The following is a 20,104-nucleotide window of genomic DNA, read 5'->3' as shown; positions in this document are numbered from 1 at the left end:
TCTGCCTTTAAGCAGCTGAAGTTTAGCTGTGGGTTCAAGCAATGTGTGTCTAAACTTAAAGCTGTCAAGAGAGTGCTATTTTGTGTTAATAATCTTTTCTCCTACACAATAAACTGCTGGCAAGTTTTTTTTTTTAGACTGGAAAAGAGATCAAACACATTAAAAGTATTTAAAAATAATTAAACTATAGGAAAAAAAAGAAAGTTTGCATTACTGCTGTAGAACATAATGTGAAGCTGTGTAGGGGTAGCCACTGATGGACTTCCTTAGGCAGAGCTAAAAATGGAGGAGGGAGGATTTTCTCAATGTTTCTACTCACAGTCAGCACATTAACCTGTGATGTCCTCATTGATGAGTGTATAAGACTCTTGTGCAGAGTTCAAGAACGAACAAAACAAATTCTGCCCATTCCAGAAAGTTTACTTTCCTTATAGGATTTCATTCCAAATGCTTTGTCTATTTCCCATGTATTTCCTCTAAAAATTATTCAGCGATTGCTGCTTTTTCTGTTAACTGAGTACTGTAACCCAGGACAGGATCTCTGGTCTTAAATGTGCCTCCCTTTAAGATCTATGCAACAGTTCCATCTCTCCCTAATTAAGAAGGGCAAGCAGTCATGTATTCTCATGATCTTGCCCTGCTGACTACAGGATGCACATGGCACTATTTTTCTAGATTCTCGGTTTCCCTAAAGTAATCTCTTGTTGGTGCAGTAGAGTAGTTGCACTTTTATGCTGATTTATTTGTTAATAAATTGTATTACAACCCCATCTAAATACTACTTCCCTTTTCAGTAAAGCAAAGATGATGAGTAAAAAAAAGCGAAACTGTCTTAATTTGCTGCAAGCAGAGAAAAAGCTTCCTTTCCACCTCTTCTCCAGCTCTGGAGAGATGAATTCTTTCTCTTTTATGGGAGAAGAGATTCTACTAGGTAAAGATTTTTATGGTTATAAATGGTAGTTGGCTGAAGAGTTTGTCGAGTTGGTGAATTTTCAAGCCCCTCCTACTAATACTGGGAGTAGCAACCCTACAATAAGAAAGAGTCACCTGGTGGAGAGTCCCTGATTTTTCTCTGTTCCTCTTCAGACTCACCCCTTCCCTTGGAGCCAAAGAAGTGAAACTGGTGTGTGAAATTCACCCTTCCTTGCAGAGGAAGATCCCCCCAGCTCTCCCTATTTTTCACTTTCCCGCCCAGCCAGGATTCAGATGAAATGGAGTAACGGTGTTGCTTTCTTTTACCTCTGTGGTAGGGGGGTGTGAGGAGCAGATGCAAAGCATGGAGCTGTTCCTTTCTGCCCTCTCAAGAGTAGGTTCCTGAGAGCTAAATGCCCCTCACTAGTCATAAAGCAGTGGGAAAAAACCTACCACCCCTGCTCGAGAGCTGACTGTCTGGGACAGACTCGGTGTAGAAACAGATCCTTAATGTGACAAACAGATGAATGTCCAGAGGAGAGTGATCAAAAGGCAGTTCTGAGGGCACACAATAGGACTGAAAATAGAACTGCCAGATGATGAGTTTTAGCTACTAACTCCTGAGTACACTCTGTCAGGAATCATATTGCACGAGAAACTGTATCATCTAACAGGACCCAGGAAAGGACATTGTGTTTGCTAAGAGAAAGGGAGGACTATATTTTGGGTGCATGTTGTTGGCTGAGTGTTGCTCTAGAAGGGGATGGAGCAGAAATTGTCTCTGGAACTCCAAATGCACTAAAGCTTTAAATCCTGGATTTCTTGTTATGGACAGCAACTGGTTAACTGCTATCCATATATAAGGGAAATTGGGCAAGAGCCAAAATAAAGGCAACTAGTGAAAGGAGACCGGGTCAGAGGAGGTGTTGGATAGAAGCCAGGCTAAAGGATAAAGCCTAAAATGAGATGTATGTTTAGTTACTGTTTTTGAATTACTCAGAAAACTAAGCCCCAGGAAGAGCTGGACTGTAAGCTATTCAGAGCCCTCTCTGTTCGAAATGGAAGAAAGAGAATCTGTTTAATTAAAAAGCCCCACAAACTTAATCCAGCAAAAAAGCTGCTAACATTTCTAAACAAAGTTCTAAGATGCTGGAGAGTACAATATTTAAGAACAGGAAAAATATACAAACCCAAGGAATAGCTAGCCTTTATCCCCTCAAGTCCATTCCATTAAAAAAAGGAAAAAAAAAGAAAAGGAAAAAAAAAAAAGAAAAAGGTTGGGTCTTTTTTTTTCTGGAATATTTCTTTTTGACATTATTGACAAGTGTTCTTTGCATGACAAATAAAGGATTGTGTGGTGGATAGGTGGTGCAGGTATTGAGCTTTAAAACTGGTATTACTGAGCAAAAAGGGGTTCTTGGAGAAAGGAAGATGCAGTGCCAAACCCATACCTTAAATATAGAAGTTACACTGTACTTGAAGAAAATTCCCAAAGTGATTGTGTGGGATCTGAAACGGAAGTGGTGCCTTGCAGACACGTGGGTGTTGTAAGCGTGGGCTAAGCCGTGGATGGTGAATCTGACCCAGCACAGCTTCACCTTCCCTGCTGACAGTAACTCAGAGAGGTCTGGGTCCCACTGCCCCATCCAGCAAAGGGCAGCACTGGAGCAGGAGCTGAGCTCCCTCCATGTGTGAGGAGGGACTGACAGCTGTGGGCAGCTTTTGTGTCTGTGTGGCCTCAAGGCAGCTTCCCAAACAGGCTTCCATTCCTCACCACGAAAGGCATCAAACTTTCTTCTCCAGGGAGTTATGGAATATTTTAGTGTCAGTCACTGTTACTACTGCGGATTTTGGCCTATGTGATGTTAGTTTTGGCTGCATTTCTGTTCTGGGTTACATATAGGACTTGAGATACTTCATTGCCAAGGCTTGTCTATATACTGATCAGCATATCTTCTGTTCATTTTCACCTTAAAATCGTGTGGGTTTGTGTGTGTTTTGGGTGCATGAACTTGAAAAGATCCTTATACTTTTGGGAGAGCACTCCCATGAGTTAGGTGGCAAAATCCTTAAATGTTAATTTCATGGCATTGCCTCAGAGATTGTCTCATTGGCTTTTCAGGATATTACGAAAAAAAGATCTTCAGAGACACTTGTAATTAATTTTAATTAGCATTCACACTGGAGTGATCTGAAATGGTACGCCTTGATAGAAAATGTTAGTCATTGCTCTTAGAGCAGATGGCCATTTTTGTTTCTTCAAAGTATATGATTTACAGAGCTTCTAGTAGATCTTTTCTATTTGAAAAATAGTGCATGTATTCAAACCAGCCATTGTGAAATTATAGGTGTCTAAAATGGTAGACTAAGGTTGAATAAGCAGAGTGTGCAAAGTGGAGTTGCAGATTGAATAAGTAGAGAACATAGAGTTTCATCTAAGGTTATCTTTGCTGATAGTTGGAGTTATCTAGATTCTGTTATTTTCTCCCTTTTTCATTTGAGGTGACTGTTTATGAAACCCATATTCTGTATTATTTCAATTTCAATGAAATAAGAAATACCTAAGAATTGATTTTTTTGGTGTTTTTCATGGAATAAAATTGGGCCAATTTGCATTTGATTCTAGATTTCTAATGTTGATTTCAAATCTGCTTCCATCCTAATAAAAAGATCAGATGCTCCCAAATAAATCATTTGAGATAAGCACAGCTTTTTGTAATCCCTGTAAAAGAATATATTCCTTTATCTTTTAGTCTGTGAGTAGCTTCACTTGTGTCAGTGCAACTGCTGAAGTTAAATGTAGGTTTGTGTTCTTTGGAGGATTAAAGTAGTTTATGGGCTCAATTCTGAAAAAAATCACCAGTATCTTTGCTGTGTAATGGCTATTCTGTCTCCTCCCGTATTGGCAAGAATAAATACCTTTTTCAATTAATCTTGGTTTGTATTTTCTCTCTATAAAAGGAAATTTAATGCACACACACTACATCTCTGTCTATTGAAATGTTGCAGATCCAATGCAATCTAAAAGCTGTCTATGCATATGGTTAATATGTGGACATGAATTAATATATGTGCACACGTGTCAACTGGATTTGTAATGTGCCTGCAGTGGTTGCCCTTAAAATCTTTGCAGGTTTGTTGGAGATAACTGTTTAACCTTATCTTAGTAGTAAGAAATGACAAGAGATACAATCCATCTTGATGTCTAGCAGTGGTGTGTGCTCAGACAGCAGCAGTTCTGATGTGCAACCACTGTAGAGGGAAACCCACTGGAATTGCCTCCACTGTGGCAACTAGAAAGTTCTCTCTTTGTGATTTTCAGTTGTGTGTCATTCACTTATTGGTCCTGGATTGTATAGGTCTGCTGGTTTATAGGCAGTCAAGTCTTTTCTGTGCAGTGCTGACAGCCCAGGCTTCAGGACTGGTGGAACAGTCACTTGCAGCTGGGCTCAGTCTTCAAACTTATCTTGTATTTCTCTGTTTCCTCTTGTGCACTTTCAAATACCTTATTCCTGTCCTGTTAGGATTCTTTTGTGATAGGAGGAGTTAAAGAAATACCTATGGACAATGTAAAGGTCCTTTCTGCAAGGCCATGAAACATGTGGGGGAAAGGAATTCAGTCTGCTGGAAATCAAGGTGTTAATAAAGTGAAGAAGTTGTAGGGTAAGCAAAGTTACAGCTGGGGGTCTGCTGGACTTTGAAGTAATGGGCTTGGCCAAGAGAAGGTGTGTACTGACTGTGGAACTGTTCTGGAATTGGAATTGATGCTTTTAGCCCAACTGTCTGTTCATCTCCATAAGCAATTGTGTTGTATTTTTTCTGGAATGCAGTTCCAAGTTGAGGTTTATTTATCTAGACTATAATAAAATCTGCAGATAACAAATGGTAACCTTTTGTATTTTTCACTCTGGAAAAATGCAATATTATGTTGGTTTCCAGTAGTGCCACTATAGATATATTTTCATGCATTATGCATGATATAAAATTACAATGGTGAGACTCTACAGGAGTGGTAGGTCGATGTGGTATATGCCTATAACTTTGCACAGTTTTCCCATTTCTGTGTTCACATTTAAAAAATGTTAAATATTCAAGGGAAATATTACACAGAAATAATACTTCTAGGCATGTTCCCATTTATTGTATCTGTTTTGTTTCTGAAGTCTCTTAGGTTATAAATATCAATAAGATTTGTATCGTTGAGAGCTCATCCTTTTGGTTTCTGGTATCCTGTGTTCTATCATTCTCTTTGATGTATAAAATCCCATTTAGCTGCTATAGAGATGACAATGAGAACATGACTTCACAGTATTCCATATGGAGTAGGTAGGTGAGGACTGAGTAGTAACTGTTTCTGTGCTGATATCTTCAGCAATTTTAAGAAGTGGGAGAGAGAAGAAAACAGAAAATCTGAATTGTTTTCAAGAACGTTTTTACAGCTTTCCATGAGATGCCAGTGGATTCCTAATGAGTAAAACATGTTAATATGTTTTTGTAAGATTCCACTGGTAACAGAAAAAGGACACACTTTTTTCAGAAGTTACTTTGGCTTTTTTTTTTTTCATTTGAAAAGTTCCTGTGCCTATCAGCCTTTCTGGAAGAAAGAATGGCAGAGGAAGTCTAGTAGCAAGAAAGCTACTAAGAGGGGCAAGCATCCCTTACTGTAAGATTCCTATGAGTTCTGGCTCAGGGCGTGCATCCCTCGGTTCCTCTCATGTGCTGAAAGTCGTGCCTGTGGCAGTGGAGTAGAATTAGCTCCACTAAAGTTGTGGAGCTCTCAGATACTACAGGGAGAAGGGCCTTAGACAGCTGGAGGCATCAGCTGCTTGGCCATGAGGTGTCTCTAGACCTAGGAAAAGTCTTGATACAGAGGCAGGAATGCAGGACTGTCAGCTCCTCCTGTACCAAGCGGTTGCCTAAAATCCCTGCTCGTACAGCTACGCTTGTTGTAGCAAGTCACAAAATGCCAAAAAGTATAATATATGACATGACAGTCCTGAAACAATGTTTTTACAAGCTGGTGTCATGTTGTTTTGCTCTTGCAGATAAGTGTTTTTGGAACTTCCCTATCACTATGTTTTACAGCCTTTATTTGCTCTATTGTTATTTTTAGTCATCTTTTCTGAGAGTACCATTTCACCATTTCAGCTTCCTATTTTTTCAGAGTTATAGCTGCTTCGTTAACTTAGCCAAAAAGCTTATCTCAGTACAAGCTTCTCCTAACAATAAATTAAAGCATTTTCTTTTCTGGCAATTTCATTATGCTTCTCTCTTTTTTTTTAATTGAGTTCTTTGTATTGTTCAACAAATGTTGACTCAGAGTTTCACAATATTGCAAATTGAATAAAATTTGTGTGTTTTGTCATCAGTTTAAGGTAATGACATCTGAGGAGGTCATCCAGGCTGTTATTTGCATTACGGCAGGATTAGTACTTTCGGAGTCAGGGAAGAAAAAGGATTAATTTTAAATTTCCTAATCAATAAAAAAAAAATCCATAGAGCTTTCAGTCGTTCATACAGTCAGTGGTTTTGCCTAAACTGTGGGATCTGACCCTTTAATGTCTCTCTGTGACCTTGTGGGCTGTTTTCTCTGGGAAGGAAGTGCGAGTGTGCCCCTCTGGCCAGCACTGAAACCTGCTCTGGTGACATCTCCAGTCCGGATTCTTGAAGGGAGTAGTGTGAACCTGGTGCTGACTGCTCAGAGTTAGCCATTGAAATTGGTGAGAATTACATCACCAACATATGGAAATCTGAGTATGTCCTTTATTGTTTTGCAGTTTTGAATGCAATTTATAAGCCTGCTAAAAATACCTGATGTCTCTCTCTTCAGAGGTGGGTGTGCTCTGGCTGCCGTACTGTGGTTTTGTGGCTGATAATTTAATGATTAGGTGTCATGGCTGGTTCGTGCTCAGATTCAATTACACTTTTTTTACCTGTTTCCTGAAACTCCCTCTAAAAAGCAAGGCTATGAGCTGCCTGGTGACATTGTTGGTAAGGGAGAAGCACTTCTGTGAGTGGGAATTACATCAACTCGGTTGTGTTCCAGCAGTGTGACAGTGAAATCCCACCAGTCCCCAAATGCTAAAGAAATTTGTCTAGGCAGTGACAATAATAGCTTTATTTTCTGGTTCTATGCATATTCAGTTTCTTTGCCCCTCAAAATATGTGGCAAAAATAACCTCTGTAGTTGCATCCCCTTGTCATTGCTGTCTTTGAGAGTGATCTCCACCAACCCCTTCCTCCATAGTTTGCTAAGGGAAGAGAACAGTCTGGTTTTAATGGAAGGTTGACTCTTGTGCAACTTTTAAGATCCAGCAAAATGTGGTTTCCTAACCTTTGTCAGCTAAGCTTGTAGCCTTTCCTAAAAAGACTGTTGGCTGACAAATTTACAGTGATCAGGTCTGTGTATAGAATTTGAATTCAGAAACTAATGGCTAAACCGTAAGGGGAAAATCTGTTCTGTTTATTGGAGAATTTTCAAGTACCACCTTGCTATATACGTATTTTTCCTCTTTTCTCTTTTCTTCCATTAAGTGATTCCTTGTATTCATCTCATTATCTGAATTACCTGCAAGAGGTATTATTTAAATGTGTCCCAGTTTTCTTACTATGATGATGGACATCAGAGGTTTGTTTTGTTTGTTTAAAATATCTGATTATCATTACTTTTTTTTTTCTCTCTTTTACTAATGATGTCCAAAAGCTAAAAAGGGCACATAATGCGCTCAAAGGACTTAACATGGGAACAAGTTGTATCAGTAATTATTTTGGTATTTATTGGTTACAGCAACAATCTGTCACAAGCTGTGCAGTTATTTTGGCATGTCTAATGTGTTTGTCCTTTGCATCACAACAGCCTTTTTTCCCTAAAAATGCTCTGCTTTGGCAAAAGCAGGAAAATTGATTTTAAGTAGTTTCATGGTGCTTTTAGATGATTATTATTTCCAGAGCTGTGCTGTAGCGTTCTAAGATAATTTTAAGTACTCCATGTAATTATTAAACAAGCACCTGTCTCATAAACTCTGCTGTCCAAAACAATTACCAAGTAATTTCTGACCCCAAAGGATTTTTAATTTAAAATGCTGTGTGCATGATACAGAGTAGTAAAATGCTAGTTTTACAATGTGGTGCTCTTTGTTCTAGGAATGTTTACAAGGATTACCGTTTCCTTGAGCTAGCCTGTGACTCCCAAGAGGAGGTGGATAGCTGGAAGGCATCTCTGCTACGAGCCGGTGTCTATCCTGATAAATCCTCAGTAAGTTAAACAGCTCACTAGTTTGCCAGTAGCTGCTCTGTTTGAGTCAGAAAACACAATTGTATCATCTGGGAAAACACCATGTCTGCAGATATCTCAAGCAAGGGCAGCCTTTTCATTGCACTGGTCTGTGGCAGTTGCGAAATATTCATAATGAAATATTTTAAGATCAATTTGTGCGTCAAACCTCAATGCAGGGAAAAAAAAGCAACCACAAACCAAACCTTCCAACATGTTTTTCATTGGATCTGTGTAGTAAAAGCGTTGAGCAATTTGGGGTTTCCTGAGCTTCATTGTTTCTATTAATGTTTTCTAGAGGTAAAGATGTGCTTTGAAGAGTTTATTCCCCCAAGCTCTGTATTACAGAACTGACAGAAGCATTCCAGGCAATCATGTATATTTATTTTACTGATTCGCTGCATGCTTTTTGTGTATGAAACACATGCTAAACCTTTCCAAGGGCTGTTTTACTCAGCTAATCATCATGTGAAGCAAATTGAACAGGATACAGTAAAAAAGCCTCTATTAATTCACCAGAAATGACAGAAAGTTGGGAAATGGAACATGTCCAGCTACCATTTCATATTTTTTGGACCTAGATTTCTTGATGCTTTACATCAAGTGAAGGTTTGAGGAGATGTATCCAGAGGGAAGGCTGACTAACAGGAAAATCCTGTCATTGGAGCTTTTGGAGTTTCTCTATTGCACAGTTCACCTTTCTGCTGTCAGGCTGCTGATGTGCTGGATTCCTTCAGTGGAAGATTTCGGAGAAACGATGCTTTGATTCTGATGGAATTTGTCCTTCTTCCTGGTTGTTTTCCATGGTCCCTTGTGTTCAGGGTCTTCTGCTGTCTTCTCTGTTCATCTTTCTCTTCCTCATATTTCCTTTATACTTGGGATGCCTGTATGGCTTCCAGTACAATTCTGTCTGCATCTCCTCCTGCTGCTATTTAAGCAAACAAGCCTCAGCTTCCTCTCTTCATACCAGGTTTCATGGGTACCATCAGAAGATAAATAAGAAATCCTTGAACTGCTGGATTTTCCAATTATTATAGAAATAAACAGTGATTATGATGATGATGATAGTTTTTTTTTTTTAAGGAGTAGTGAAAATACTCATTTAGGAGACCTACCAGGTATCTGAGACCTTTAAAAAAATTTTTAAAAATTGCTGACTTTTCAGTATGTTGCCTGTTCCAGTAGATTGGTTCCTACCTAAGACTATCAGGAGTAATTTTTCAAGGATTGGTTGTGAGAAGTTACTTAATTAATTACTAGGAACAAAATATTGTATTGTTTTGGTTTTTTCTTACTCAAGTTTTAATGATGATGTCAAAAAGCCTGTTGCTGCCTCTGGTTTAATCTTGTATTCTGTGATGGTTGTATCATAATTCATATATTTGTTACTTTATCCTTAAATAAGACAGACTAGTTGGATTTCTAAACTTCTCTTCTGTCTTCCTGTCTCTCCCTTTCCCCTAAAAATACTTGGTATTCAAAATATGTTTACAAAGAATTCTTGTTTTTGTTTAAAGTTGGTCTGTCAAAGGAGTCTTAGATGCAAGATGAGAGACTTCCTTGATAGACAGAAGTAGAAAGAAGTCAAAATAAAGTTCTCCTTTGAGCTGGAATTATCTTTACATTATAAAAAGAGTGAATATTATTGTTCCAAACCCCTGTAGTTTGAAATTCACTCAGTAGTCTATCAAGCTGTTCAGGAGAGATGCTCAGTGCTACTCTAGTCTTCCAGAGCTTTATTCCTACAGGACTAGAGGTCCAAATGTGGACTGTGAGTCTGCTGTTAGGGTTTTGAATTTTGCAAAGCAGAATCTAAAAGGCCCCAGGTACCTTAGAAGCTCCAGTGGAACCTAAATAAAAATGAGCAGTGTTTCATTCAAGTCCTATGCATGCTCCTCAGTTTCACACCTTCCTCTGACAATACAAAAAAGGCTTAAAGACAACCAACCCTCAGTCTTTTATTCACCTTCGAAGATTTAGAGGCTGTGTTTTTAAGTATGAGAGACTGCCAGGAAATGGCAGCAACTTTTTACTCCAGTGCTTCCCCACAGCTTTGTGATCCCGGAGGTAAAAAGGCAAAGAGGTGCCCAAGCCCCTTCCCAGACTGACCTTCTCGCTCGCTCTCGTGTGTGAGGCACAGCTGGGAACTTCTGAGTATCCGAGGCTTTGGCACCAGCAGTAGAAAAATTGCTGCTTAGAAATGACAAATAGATGGGTATTGCTGTGGAGCTGGAGCACTGCAGCGTGGGCTGGCCTGCTCCCTGGAGCTGCCGGAGCGTGTGCGCAGCCGGGAACGGGAAAGTGGAGCTGGATGCTTTCATTGGCAGCTCTGCTGCTCATCCACAAGGACCTGGTGTAAAACCCACAGCCATTGCCCCTAGCTGGGTTCCTTCTGCAGTGGCAAGAAAAGTAGGAATTTGTCACTGAATTAGAGAGATTTGTTCTAAATTCTCACCAAGGGCAAATCTCTCAACTAAGAATATTCATTTTTCTACTGTTTTTTGTTGGGTTTTTTCTTAGTAGTGCTGCATTGATTGCAGTAGTAATGGGGCTCAGTACTTGCTGCCACTAATATGATGTCTCAGCTGCTAGTTTAATCCTGTAAGCTAAGTCCAGGCTTGTAGATGTATAATTTTTATTTTTGCCTAAACAAATCTCATTAATATATAAAAGGACATGTATCACCCCTTTGCTCCTTTTCGTTGCTTAATTTTGCCTGCCTTCCCTGGCCTGTGCACATGGCAATGCACACTCATGTTCACATATTCACTCTCTTGCTGACTATCTCTGATCACCCCTTAGTGTTGCTCCATGAGCCCCTGAATTCTTTTGCAGTTTGCCAAGTCACCTCTCCTTGCCACAGTCGATTTACTTTTGTCAGGACGTGGGCTTTGACAGCCACCCGGATAGCAATGAATCAGTGTTTTTATTTTTCCAACCCATATGCAAGTCAGCTTTCTTGATATAAATCACACTGTGGCCAATTCACTTTGAAACAGGATATCCATTTACCAGCTGACTTTACTGCAGGCTTTCTGGACTGATGCATCCAAAACCCTCCTTTTTTTTTTTCAAATGACTACAACTTTGTGACTAACCTTTCCAGACTCTATTTCTCAACTGTAGGCTGGTGTTTATTTTGGCTGGCTTCCCACTGTAAAATATACACTGTTCATGCCAGCTCATGGCAAAACTCACAATTAAACTAAAATAATAGCACAGATGTTTGTCGTAACTTGCTCTGCACGCTCTACCTTGCTAGCACTGTCCATTCCTCCCTCCCCCCCTCCCATAATGCCATCTCCTCCTTATTTTTATTACTAATCTACAAATTCAATATTTGCATTTTAAAAAAGCTTTGGATCATGAAACTTTCCATTCATTGGCAAGTTGCAGGGAGTGGCTGTCATGCAGGGCTCAGCAGACATGTTTAGTGGGTTGCTTTGCGTACTGGAAGCTCAGTATTACCAACACACGAAAATCCCTCTGGCTCCCATCCCATCCCTAGATCACTTCAGGCCTCGTTTTCTTCTTTCTCATATTAGTGTCCACTGACTTCCCAGGCGCTGTTCTGACTGACACTGAAGGAAGCAAAAGTGGGATCAGAATGTTTGTGTGGAGAGGAAAACATTTTGAATGTTTTGAATCCCTTTTAAATGTCCTGTGTTCCCCTGGAAGCTCTCTAACTACGGGATTCAGTGAATGTTCCCTGAGTCAGTTCCTCATTTGGTTTGAGCCATTTCCAGAACTGTACAAGTTAGGCTGAATGCATGTAAAATAAATGTATCTAATATTTCTTTTTTCCCCCCTCTTTCCTCCTTGCTGCATCCTGCAAAGGGGAGCAACAAAGTAAGTTGGTTGTCCTTTTACAAACTACTTCTCTATCCTGTCACAAGGGTTTTGGCATGAAAATTGGTTTGTCTTGTGGTTCACACAGCTATTACCTGCATGCTCTTAACAGCAAACTGCTATGAAAAATGGGAGTGCAAAAGTGTCTTCTACAAAAACTATTATGTGCCCTTTGTTTTAATTTTGGGGAAGGAAAAGTATTAAGTGTTGCTGAGTGTTGCTTTTTAAGGGGGTTCAGTAAGAATGATACTATAAAAGTGTTGGGCCCAAAGATTATGAAGGTATAGTAATAAAGACCTTCTGAGGAAAGGTTACTACAGTCTGGTGAAACTCATTACAGCTGGGTTTTTTGACCATACATCAAAGCTTGTATTAATGGGCAGTTATAAAAACCCAGCACTAAAGTCTTAAATAACAGATTTGCTGGTGTTGTTGGCTAAGCTGAACTAGATCAGTGTACTGGCTTTGAAGGTGCCTTAAAATGGATGGAGGAGGGTGGGGTCAACATTTGACTTGGCTTCTAGACCCTTGATGTGTTCCAGCTGGACAGCAGCAGAAGGGTGTGGGGTGTGGAGAGGGAGAACTGAAATATGCATGGTAGGGTTTTTTTGAAAGTAAGCAGCACATAAAAAGACAGTTTTGCTGATGTTGATCTGATAAACGAATAATACTGCGGTTCCCAGGATTTTTTACGCCATTTTTACTGAGCTTAAGAATGGAAATTGCACATCTCACACTTTGGAATAAGATGCAGAGAGATTTTGTCAGACCTCGGAAAGGAGTTATACAGCTTTTGTGCCTTTCTCCCCCCCCCCTTTCCTCTTTTGGTATATTAACCCATAGGAAGATGAATCTGGAGCATCAAAAGATGCTTCACAGCAAATGTTGAAAGTAGCCTTTGAAATATTGTCTATAGCATCTCATTGTGAGCTGTTGGGGTATTTGGGAAAGACCTAGGTGGGTTTTAAATGTTCTAAAGGTTGGTAATTTCTGTGCTTTTAATTTTTGCATTTTTAACCAGTTTTTGACCATGTCTGTCTCCACAGTGGCTGGGCTCAGAAGCACCAAAAATCTTCTGTTTTGTTGACCTGCCTGGGAAAAGGGGCTCTTAGAGTTGGATGGGGAGGGGTTAAGAGAATTGGTGTATTGATGGCATGGATAGAGGGACTTCACATAGGAGGCGGTGTGAAATGTAAATGTTAGCTGTGTACACTAAAATGTCAAGGAAGTGTTTATAATGTTTCTTTATGACATGCTGACTTAAGGCTTTGCTGCTGCAGTGGATGCTGGTCTGATCTCAGAGGAGGGAGGTTGGACTGTAGATGCTCTGTCCAGGGAAATAGGGATGGATGGGATGCTGGAGAGCTCTTGGGACTGGCAGACACCGAGTCTGGAGGTCAGGAGTTGTTCGGACTAGCTCTGCTCTCCAGAGCTCTGAGCTATGGGGCACCCCTGGGAGGTCAGGACCTGTTGCATCTGACAGAATTAGCTGCTGGCATAAGACAGGATACCCATAAGCAGGTATAGGGCAAACCTGTGAGATGTGAGGATTGGAGAGCTCTTGGCTCTTCTTTCACTCTGAGGAAGGGCATTTCTTGCTGTAGGTTCAGAGAGATTCTCCCTCTGGCTCAGGCTGTCAGCCAGAAGGTAACTCCAAAAGAAATCTCCAGGAAACCATCCTGATCCTTCTCTTTGACCCAGTTCCTTCCTTGTAAGGATTCTTGTATCTTCATCTGTGCACCTCCCCACCCTCCCCTTCTCTTTCACAGAGGTCATTCATGCTGGAGTCTGGAGGTTACATATCCATCCCTATTAGACAGAATGAACTAACCTGCAGCTGCCTGTGGAGGCTCAAATCCCACAGTCTTCTTCTGCACTGGTGGCATGGAAAATGACATGGGTAAACCTGAGAGGTGACCAGACAGTTTTTGAGAACAGGTCAGGAGAAGAGAGGAATGGCTGATTGAGGTTGATGATGGTTTCTCAGAGCTTCTTATGCAACTTCATGCTACAGAGCTGCATAATCCTTCCAGACTGTCCTGGTACAGATTTCCTGGGTTGCTACCAGAGCTGTAACCCTCCTCCTAGTGCTGCCCAGTGGGGCATTCATACTGTGCATCCTGTCCTATGTACAGTTGTCAAGATCCTGTACTCACCCATCCATTCAGACTGTGGCTGCTTTTATACTTCTACCTTTAGCTTTGCACTCTTGGATTTACAAAAGTAAAAATAAACATTGGATTAATGAATCCCTAAGAAAAAGGGGAGGAAGGGAAGTGAAGAGGGCTTATAATCATCAGCAGACTAATAATAATTTTTATTTTTACATTTTATTGTTGCACAGTCATTACTGTGAGATTTCTCACATGGTTAAAGATAAATATATCTTCAAAAGCTTTGTTGGATAAAATCTGCAAAGGGTCATGTCGAATGAGGTAATGGAGACCTACTTCATTCAGCAAGCACATGTTGGCAAGCCACATCTCACTAATATTAACACTGAACTCCACAGCCTTGTGCAGAGGAAGAGGGCAGAATTGCCCAGAGTTATGCAGGGCATTGTAGCTTCAGTCCAGGTACTGGAGACAGGAGCTGAGAGCTTCTGACTGTCTTAAGACACCATTGTGGATTTGCTGCTTCCCCTGTGCATCTTCTTCACCCTCATTTATCAAAAAAAATTCATGAATCCCCTCAAAACAGCCCTCCAGATGCTGCTGTTTGAAAACAACATCTCAACCTGTACCATTCTCACAAAGTCTATTTTCAGTGAGCTTCTAACCTTGTTAGGTTAAAAGATTAGGTGGATGCTGTGTCCTTAGGAAATTTTGATTCCAAATCTCTTGGCACTCAAGCAATAAAACAGCAGCAACAACAACAACAAAATCAAAATCCCAAAATGCCACTTCTTACTATAAAAGGTTACCTTTCCTTTGGCATCATTAAGTTCTGAGTTAGTGAATAATTTCTGCTTGATTTGAAGGATCAAACACTTAAATGCTGAGCTCAGACTTGAGGAACTTCAACTTGGAAAATGAAAATCTCTTTAAATTACTTTTTACGGATAAAGTAACTATGAATTTCTTGCCTTCTGATTATTTTGCATTGCTGTGCTTGCTGATACCCTTTGCAGAATGTGTAGAACTGAAGTGCATAAGTCCTATATTCACATCTCAGAGTTGTCACAGTGCAGACAATGTGCATTAAAATGTTCACTGAATATAAAGTCAGTGTAATTTAGTCTGAATTTCCTCTTAGGAAAAACAGAGTCCCCTTTGGAAAGAGAAGGAAAATACTCTTCCTGTCAGGTCAGTTTGCCTGTTATTCCTTAAAATACATCTTGGTGACGTATTAATTGGTTAGATTGAAGCCGTTCTTTTTCTCTCTTTTTTTTCTTTAAGGAGAGTTAGTTTTACTAAATCCAGATTCCAGACCAACTACTTCATTAAGGAGTCCAGAAGTCCTACTGTCTCTTGAGACAGTCCTGAAAAATGGGAACGTGGTGAAGTCAGGATACTCCTATTCTACCTACATATATGACAACATTGCTCTCAGTTCATGTATATCATGCTTGGCTATTACCATGTAAATGCAGGTGTAGTGCCAGAAGCCATCAGTATTGGAATAAAGCTCTGATGCTTTCTTTTCCAAATTCAGCCATGTTTCTGAAGGGGCTTCAATTATCTCCCAGACATAAACTCTGACTCAGCCAGTTACTGGCTGTGATGATGCTCTGCCAGTGCCCCAGCCAGACTCAAACTGGAAGTGAGTGGTTCTGCTCTGGGATTGCTCAAGTCTGTGTTCGGGAGAAGTTCCTAAACTAGAAAAAATAAAGACTTGTTTGGGTTTGTTGAAAAGCAAACTGCTGATATGTCAGAGGGCAAAGCAGTGTAGACAGAAGTGTAAACTCTGCATTTACTGGGTTTACTTTTTTTAACTAGTGTATTTTAGAAAAGGAAGGCATTGAAGTCTAGGAAAAGAAGAATCCACTTCAGTTATGACTAAAATTGGTTTCAGGCCAACTAGGTTTAAAAATAACTTTTAAATGAAGTGTTAATTTTTTTTTTTTTCAAGTGGGAAAAATGCCATAATTTTATAGACAGTGTTTCAGTCATTGCTTCGAACAGATGAGTTGGATTTTACAAGGCAGTCACGGTGTAAAGGAGCAGCCCAAGGGGCTGAGCGTGCATGCGCACACATGCTGGGTCAACAGCAGTCCAAAACACAGGGAGGAAAGGAAATGGCAGGCTGTTTTGCAGTCCCTTCCTCACTGCCTCACTATTTCAAGGATGTGAAAACATGTTTCACATAAAAACTATCTTCTTGTTCTCCTAAATATTTACTAGTTCAAACAAAAACTAGACGAAAACCTTGTTCCCCAAATGCTCCTCGAGAAACAGAGCAGCCCTGGTTCACGTTCTTGTGAGAGTAAAATAACTGCTGGCACGAGAGAGTTAAAAATGTATAGAGAAAAAGAGGATTCATAGGATTGCATCAGTTGCCCTGACTGTAACAAGATGCAGGCTGACAGACGGAATGATTTCAAAACCAGTCCTGGTGAAGCTGGTAACTGCTGATCGGGGTTGGGGGTTCAAGAGCTGTCACAGGGTTTTACGTTTCTGCTCTTAAATGGGGCTGCTGACATTAAGCAAACTCCAGGAAATTTAGAAATGAGCAAACATTTTTTTTATTTCTGTTATGTATTCACGGTGGGCTCTTTACTGTGCTTTTGGCAAGGCATCTGCATATTGAAAATATTTTTAAATTCTTCATTCTTTATGGTGCAGCTACTTTTTGTACTACTTCCACTCTGATGAGGGATTTTGTTGAAGCTCTGCAGGAATGCGAAAGCTCTCTGGTTGTGAAGTTTCAGATCATGGAGTGTGAGTATCAGCCCCATGCTGGCCATTGTGAGGTTTGCCCTGGGGAAGGTGCAGTGAAGGTGTCCAACCTGTAAGGATACTTTCCCAGCCCTGGTCATTGAGCGCTGAGAGTTGGCTGGCGGAGAGGAAAGTGCTTCTGGGCTGTGCTGTACAAATCTCTGCCAGAAAGGTCCTTTGGACTCCAAAGAGCTGGAGTCCCTGTGTCTCCAGGTCTTGGAATAGTTGCAGTTGGAAAGGTCTGGTTGTCCCTTTAGCCTAACAGAATAGGGTCACCCACAAGAGAGACTGAACAGGAGGGGAAACACACAAGTATCACAAGCCTTTGGGACAATCCTAAAATATCTTCCTTGTCTTCCAAGTCAGTAATTGCACAAAAGCCTACTGCTGAATAGTAATTAGGAGTAAATAAATATTCAAAACATATTTTTGCTGCCAAAAATGTCACCAGGCTCACCATTCCATAGCATTTACAGTGTAACAGGAAATGTAGTCATTGGACATGAGGGTGGAGAGCAGCTGGTGAACAGCCAGATACTCCTTTTTCTCATTTAGAAGAGAAAACAAGATGATGGGGAGAAACTGAGAGTTGTTTTTCCTGACTCCATTTTGGACTAAAATGAAGATATGCGATGTCTAGTCTGACACATAACTCACCTTGGATTTCTTTAACTTTTCCTACCTATCTTGTTTTGTGGAGATAGGTTTATAACTACTTTCCATGTGCCAAGTCAGAATCAAGTCCCATGTTACGTGTGTAAAACCCTCCATTCTGGAGCTGCAGTCTCCACTTACGTAACTCTCCTTCCATGATGTCACGTGTTCCTGTTCTGCAGTCACTCCTCAGCTCCTGTCCCACCTGTTTCCCAGCCCCAATGTGGCCTTTGGTTGAAAACATTAACTCTCTCTCTGTGCTCTTTGTTATAAACTGCTCTGCAGGAAATACCTCTTTACCTGATGGGTGAATGCACGTGTTCAGAAATGGTTTAACTGCAGCCAGCCTAGGTCATGGAAAGGCTGGAAGATAGGCATGGGGAAATCAATGGTATCAGCTTCTAGAAGAGCGAGACATTCACCTGTTGTGACTGGGTGTGTTGTCCTTAGCGTTGTGCATTTACAGGGGACTGTTGGTTTTTTTCTGCGCTTTCCGTACTCTGATTAGTGTTCTGCTGAAACAAAGTTCCCCTTTTCTAGAAGCAGTCCTGGCATTGTCTGACTGGGGCTGTGATTTCTGCCCATGTCCTCTTTCTTTTATTTGGTTCCATCGTCTGTGTACAGTGTCTTTTGTAAGCCACAGCATGATGCCATTCCAGCAGCTGGTTTTAATATTGTGAACAGATACTATTTGTCTGGAAGCTACAGTTGAGGACCAGGATCCCATTTTATAAACCAAGAGTAAGAACATCATTCCTTGCAGTCAAAGAACAACATGAGAGAATCAGTGGATAATTACAGGACAGTGTCCTGAGTTTTTTGTGAAAGATTCGTCAATAACCATTGAATGCTTCTGGAAACAGAGGGGTTTGGGGCAAACTACCTGTTTGTCACTAGTCTGACCAGCAAAGGACATTTATTCTTTAAAAATACCTCACTCTAACATCTTTTAAGTATCTACATGTCTTTTAGGGACAAAGGTGATTAATTCTCCTGTTTTGATTATTTCCCAGACTCTCTTGAATTCCTCTCTAAAATTTGACATTAGTTCATTTGTGTCTGTCCTTACCTGGTGGAACCACTTCAGCTTAGAGTATGATTGAAAATTGTTCAGATGGGTGTGTTGGGTCAGTTGTTCAAGTGATTTAAATCAGTAATCCTTGTGAACTATCCTAGGTATAAGCACGCATATGAAGTTCTCCATCCTTTTATTTCAAAGGACTGTACCCAAGGCTGAATGAACGTGTGTTTTCAAAGAACCCTGGTTGGTGTCTTTGCTCAGGGATGCTGGATGGGTTTCCTTTAGTGTACATAACTATCAACATTTTCTCATCAAAATTTAGATTTTTTCTGATGCGTTTCCCACTGGGGAATTGCATTTTTAGGAGTCTGTGTCTAGAATAATCCGTGATTATTCCTTCCAAGTCTGGATCTCTTGGCTGTTAGACTACTTCACTCTCCCTTCATCGACGGTGTGTCCCTGGAAGTGCCAGATTCTCAGGCAATTGTCTTTGGGCAACACAGCAGTAAAGCAAGGAAACTCAAATTTGCAATGAAGTGTTTAAATACACATCTTTTCTCTGGTGAGGCTTTCAGTGTGACCTGTTTATCTTTTGTGCATTTTTGGATTTTCAGGCAAAGTCTTCCTGCCTACGCTCTTTCTAGTTGAATCTGGTTGAATTCCAACATTTCAGATGTTGGAATGGTTTACTTGACCTAAAAAATGCTCCTTTTTTAAAGCAGTTACTTATACCTTATTTGCAACTGCAATTTTCTGTGAGAAGCTCATGCTTCTTCAGTATCAGTGGCTTTTAGACTGATGTTTCATAGCTCTTTGTAAAACATGTTTCATTGTCTGTAGAAGAGCATTAAACGATAGTCACAAATACCTGAGAGGTTGTGACAAACACACCATTCCTTCCAAATTCAACGCCCAACTGACAATGGAAAATTACAGTTCAAATATTGGTGATGCTACTGCTTTTGTTGCTGAGCATTTTGGTAAAAACACTGCTTTACTATGGTAACTTCACAGTCCCTTGGGAATGACTATTCAATGCTTTCAACCTTCTATTTTTTCTTGACAAATTTCTGGCTATATCCTGGAAAGTTTCTGGAGTCTGCTATGGTTCTACAGCAGCTGAGAATATGGGGAGCAGCATAAGCTAAAACATGATCTGTTCAGTATGCAAAGGAATAACTTTGGGATGGGGAATTTTCCTGTGCTAATTAACCTGTGTTCACCTTCACACTTAACAAGCTAAAAACTCATCAGAGAGCGAGGTAAAATTGCTAAGAAGTTGCTCCCAAGTTTCCACTCTATCCTCCTGGACATCTGCAGAAACCAAGAGGTTTTGCTACAGAACGTAAACTCGACACAGAATGTTTTTGTTAATATTCCTACATGGAATCTCCAACAGCAGAGTTTTTTAGTCAATCTAAGTTCAGCTGTCACATTGTTCAGATCTGGTCATTTGTTGGAAAACCTCTGTGACTTCTCATACTTTTATGAACTTACTGTACTGAGTTTAAAGTCTCT

The 20,104-nt window shown here is 40.3% G+C and overlaps 1 protein-coding gene across 9 annotated transcripts in view; it reads left to right on the top strand.

The window, feature by feature from the left end:
* DNM3 (dynamin 3) overlaps positions 1-20,104 on the top strand; it is a 169,927-nt gene that overhangs the window by 107,225 nt on the left and 42,598 nt on the right. For all 9 annotated transcript variants that reach the window (XR_007907506.1, XR_007907505.1, XM_051805931.1 and 6 more), the window contains one exon: positions 8,056-8,167. Coding sequence is in view for 7 of the 9 variants with exons in the window: in XM_051805931.1 (XP_051661891.1) it covers positions 8,056-8,167 (112 nt within the window). In the remaining 2 variants the exon portion in view is untranslated. The remainder of the gene's footprint in view (positions 1-8,055; positions 8,168-20,104) is intronic.

The sequence above is a fragment of the Manacus candei genome, unplaced genomic scaffold (assembly GCF_025592945.1).
Source record: "Manacus candei isolate 608988 ecotype Guabito, Panama unplaced genomic scaffold, ASM2559294v1 h1tg000005l, whole genome shotgun sequence".
NCBI classification, from domain to species: Eukaryota; Metazoa; Chordata; class Aves; order Passeriformes; family Pipridae; genus Manacus; species Manacus candei.
This window is presented reverse-complemented; position numbering and strand designations above follow the sequence as displayed.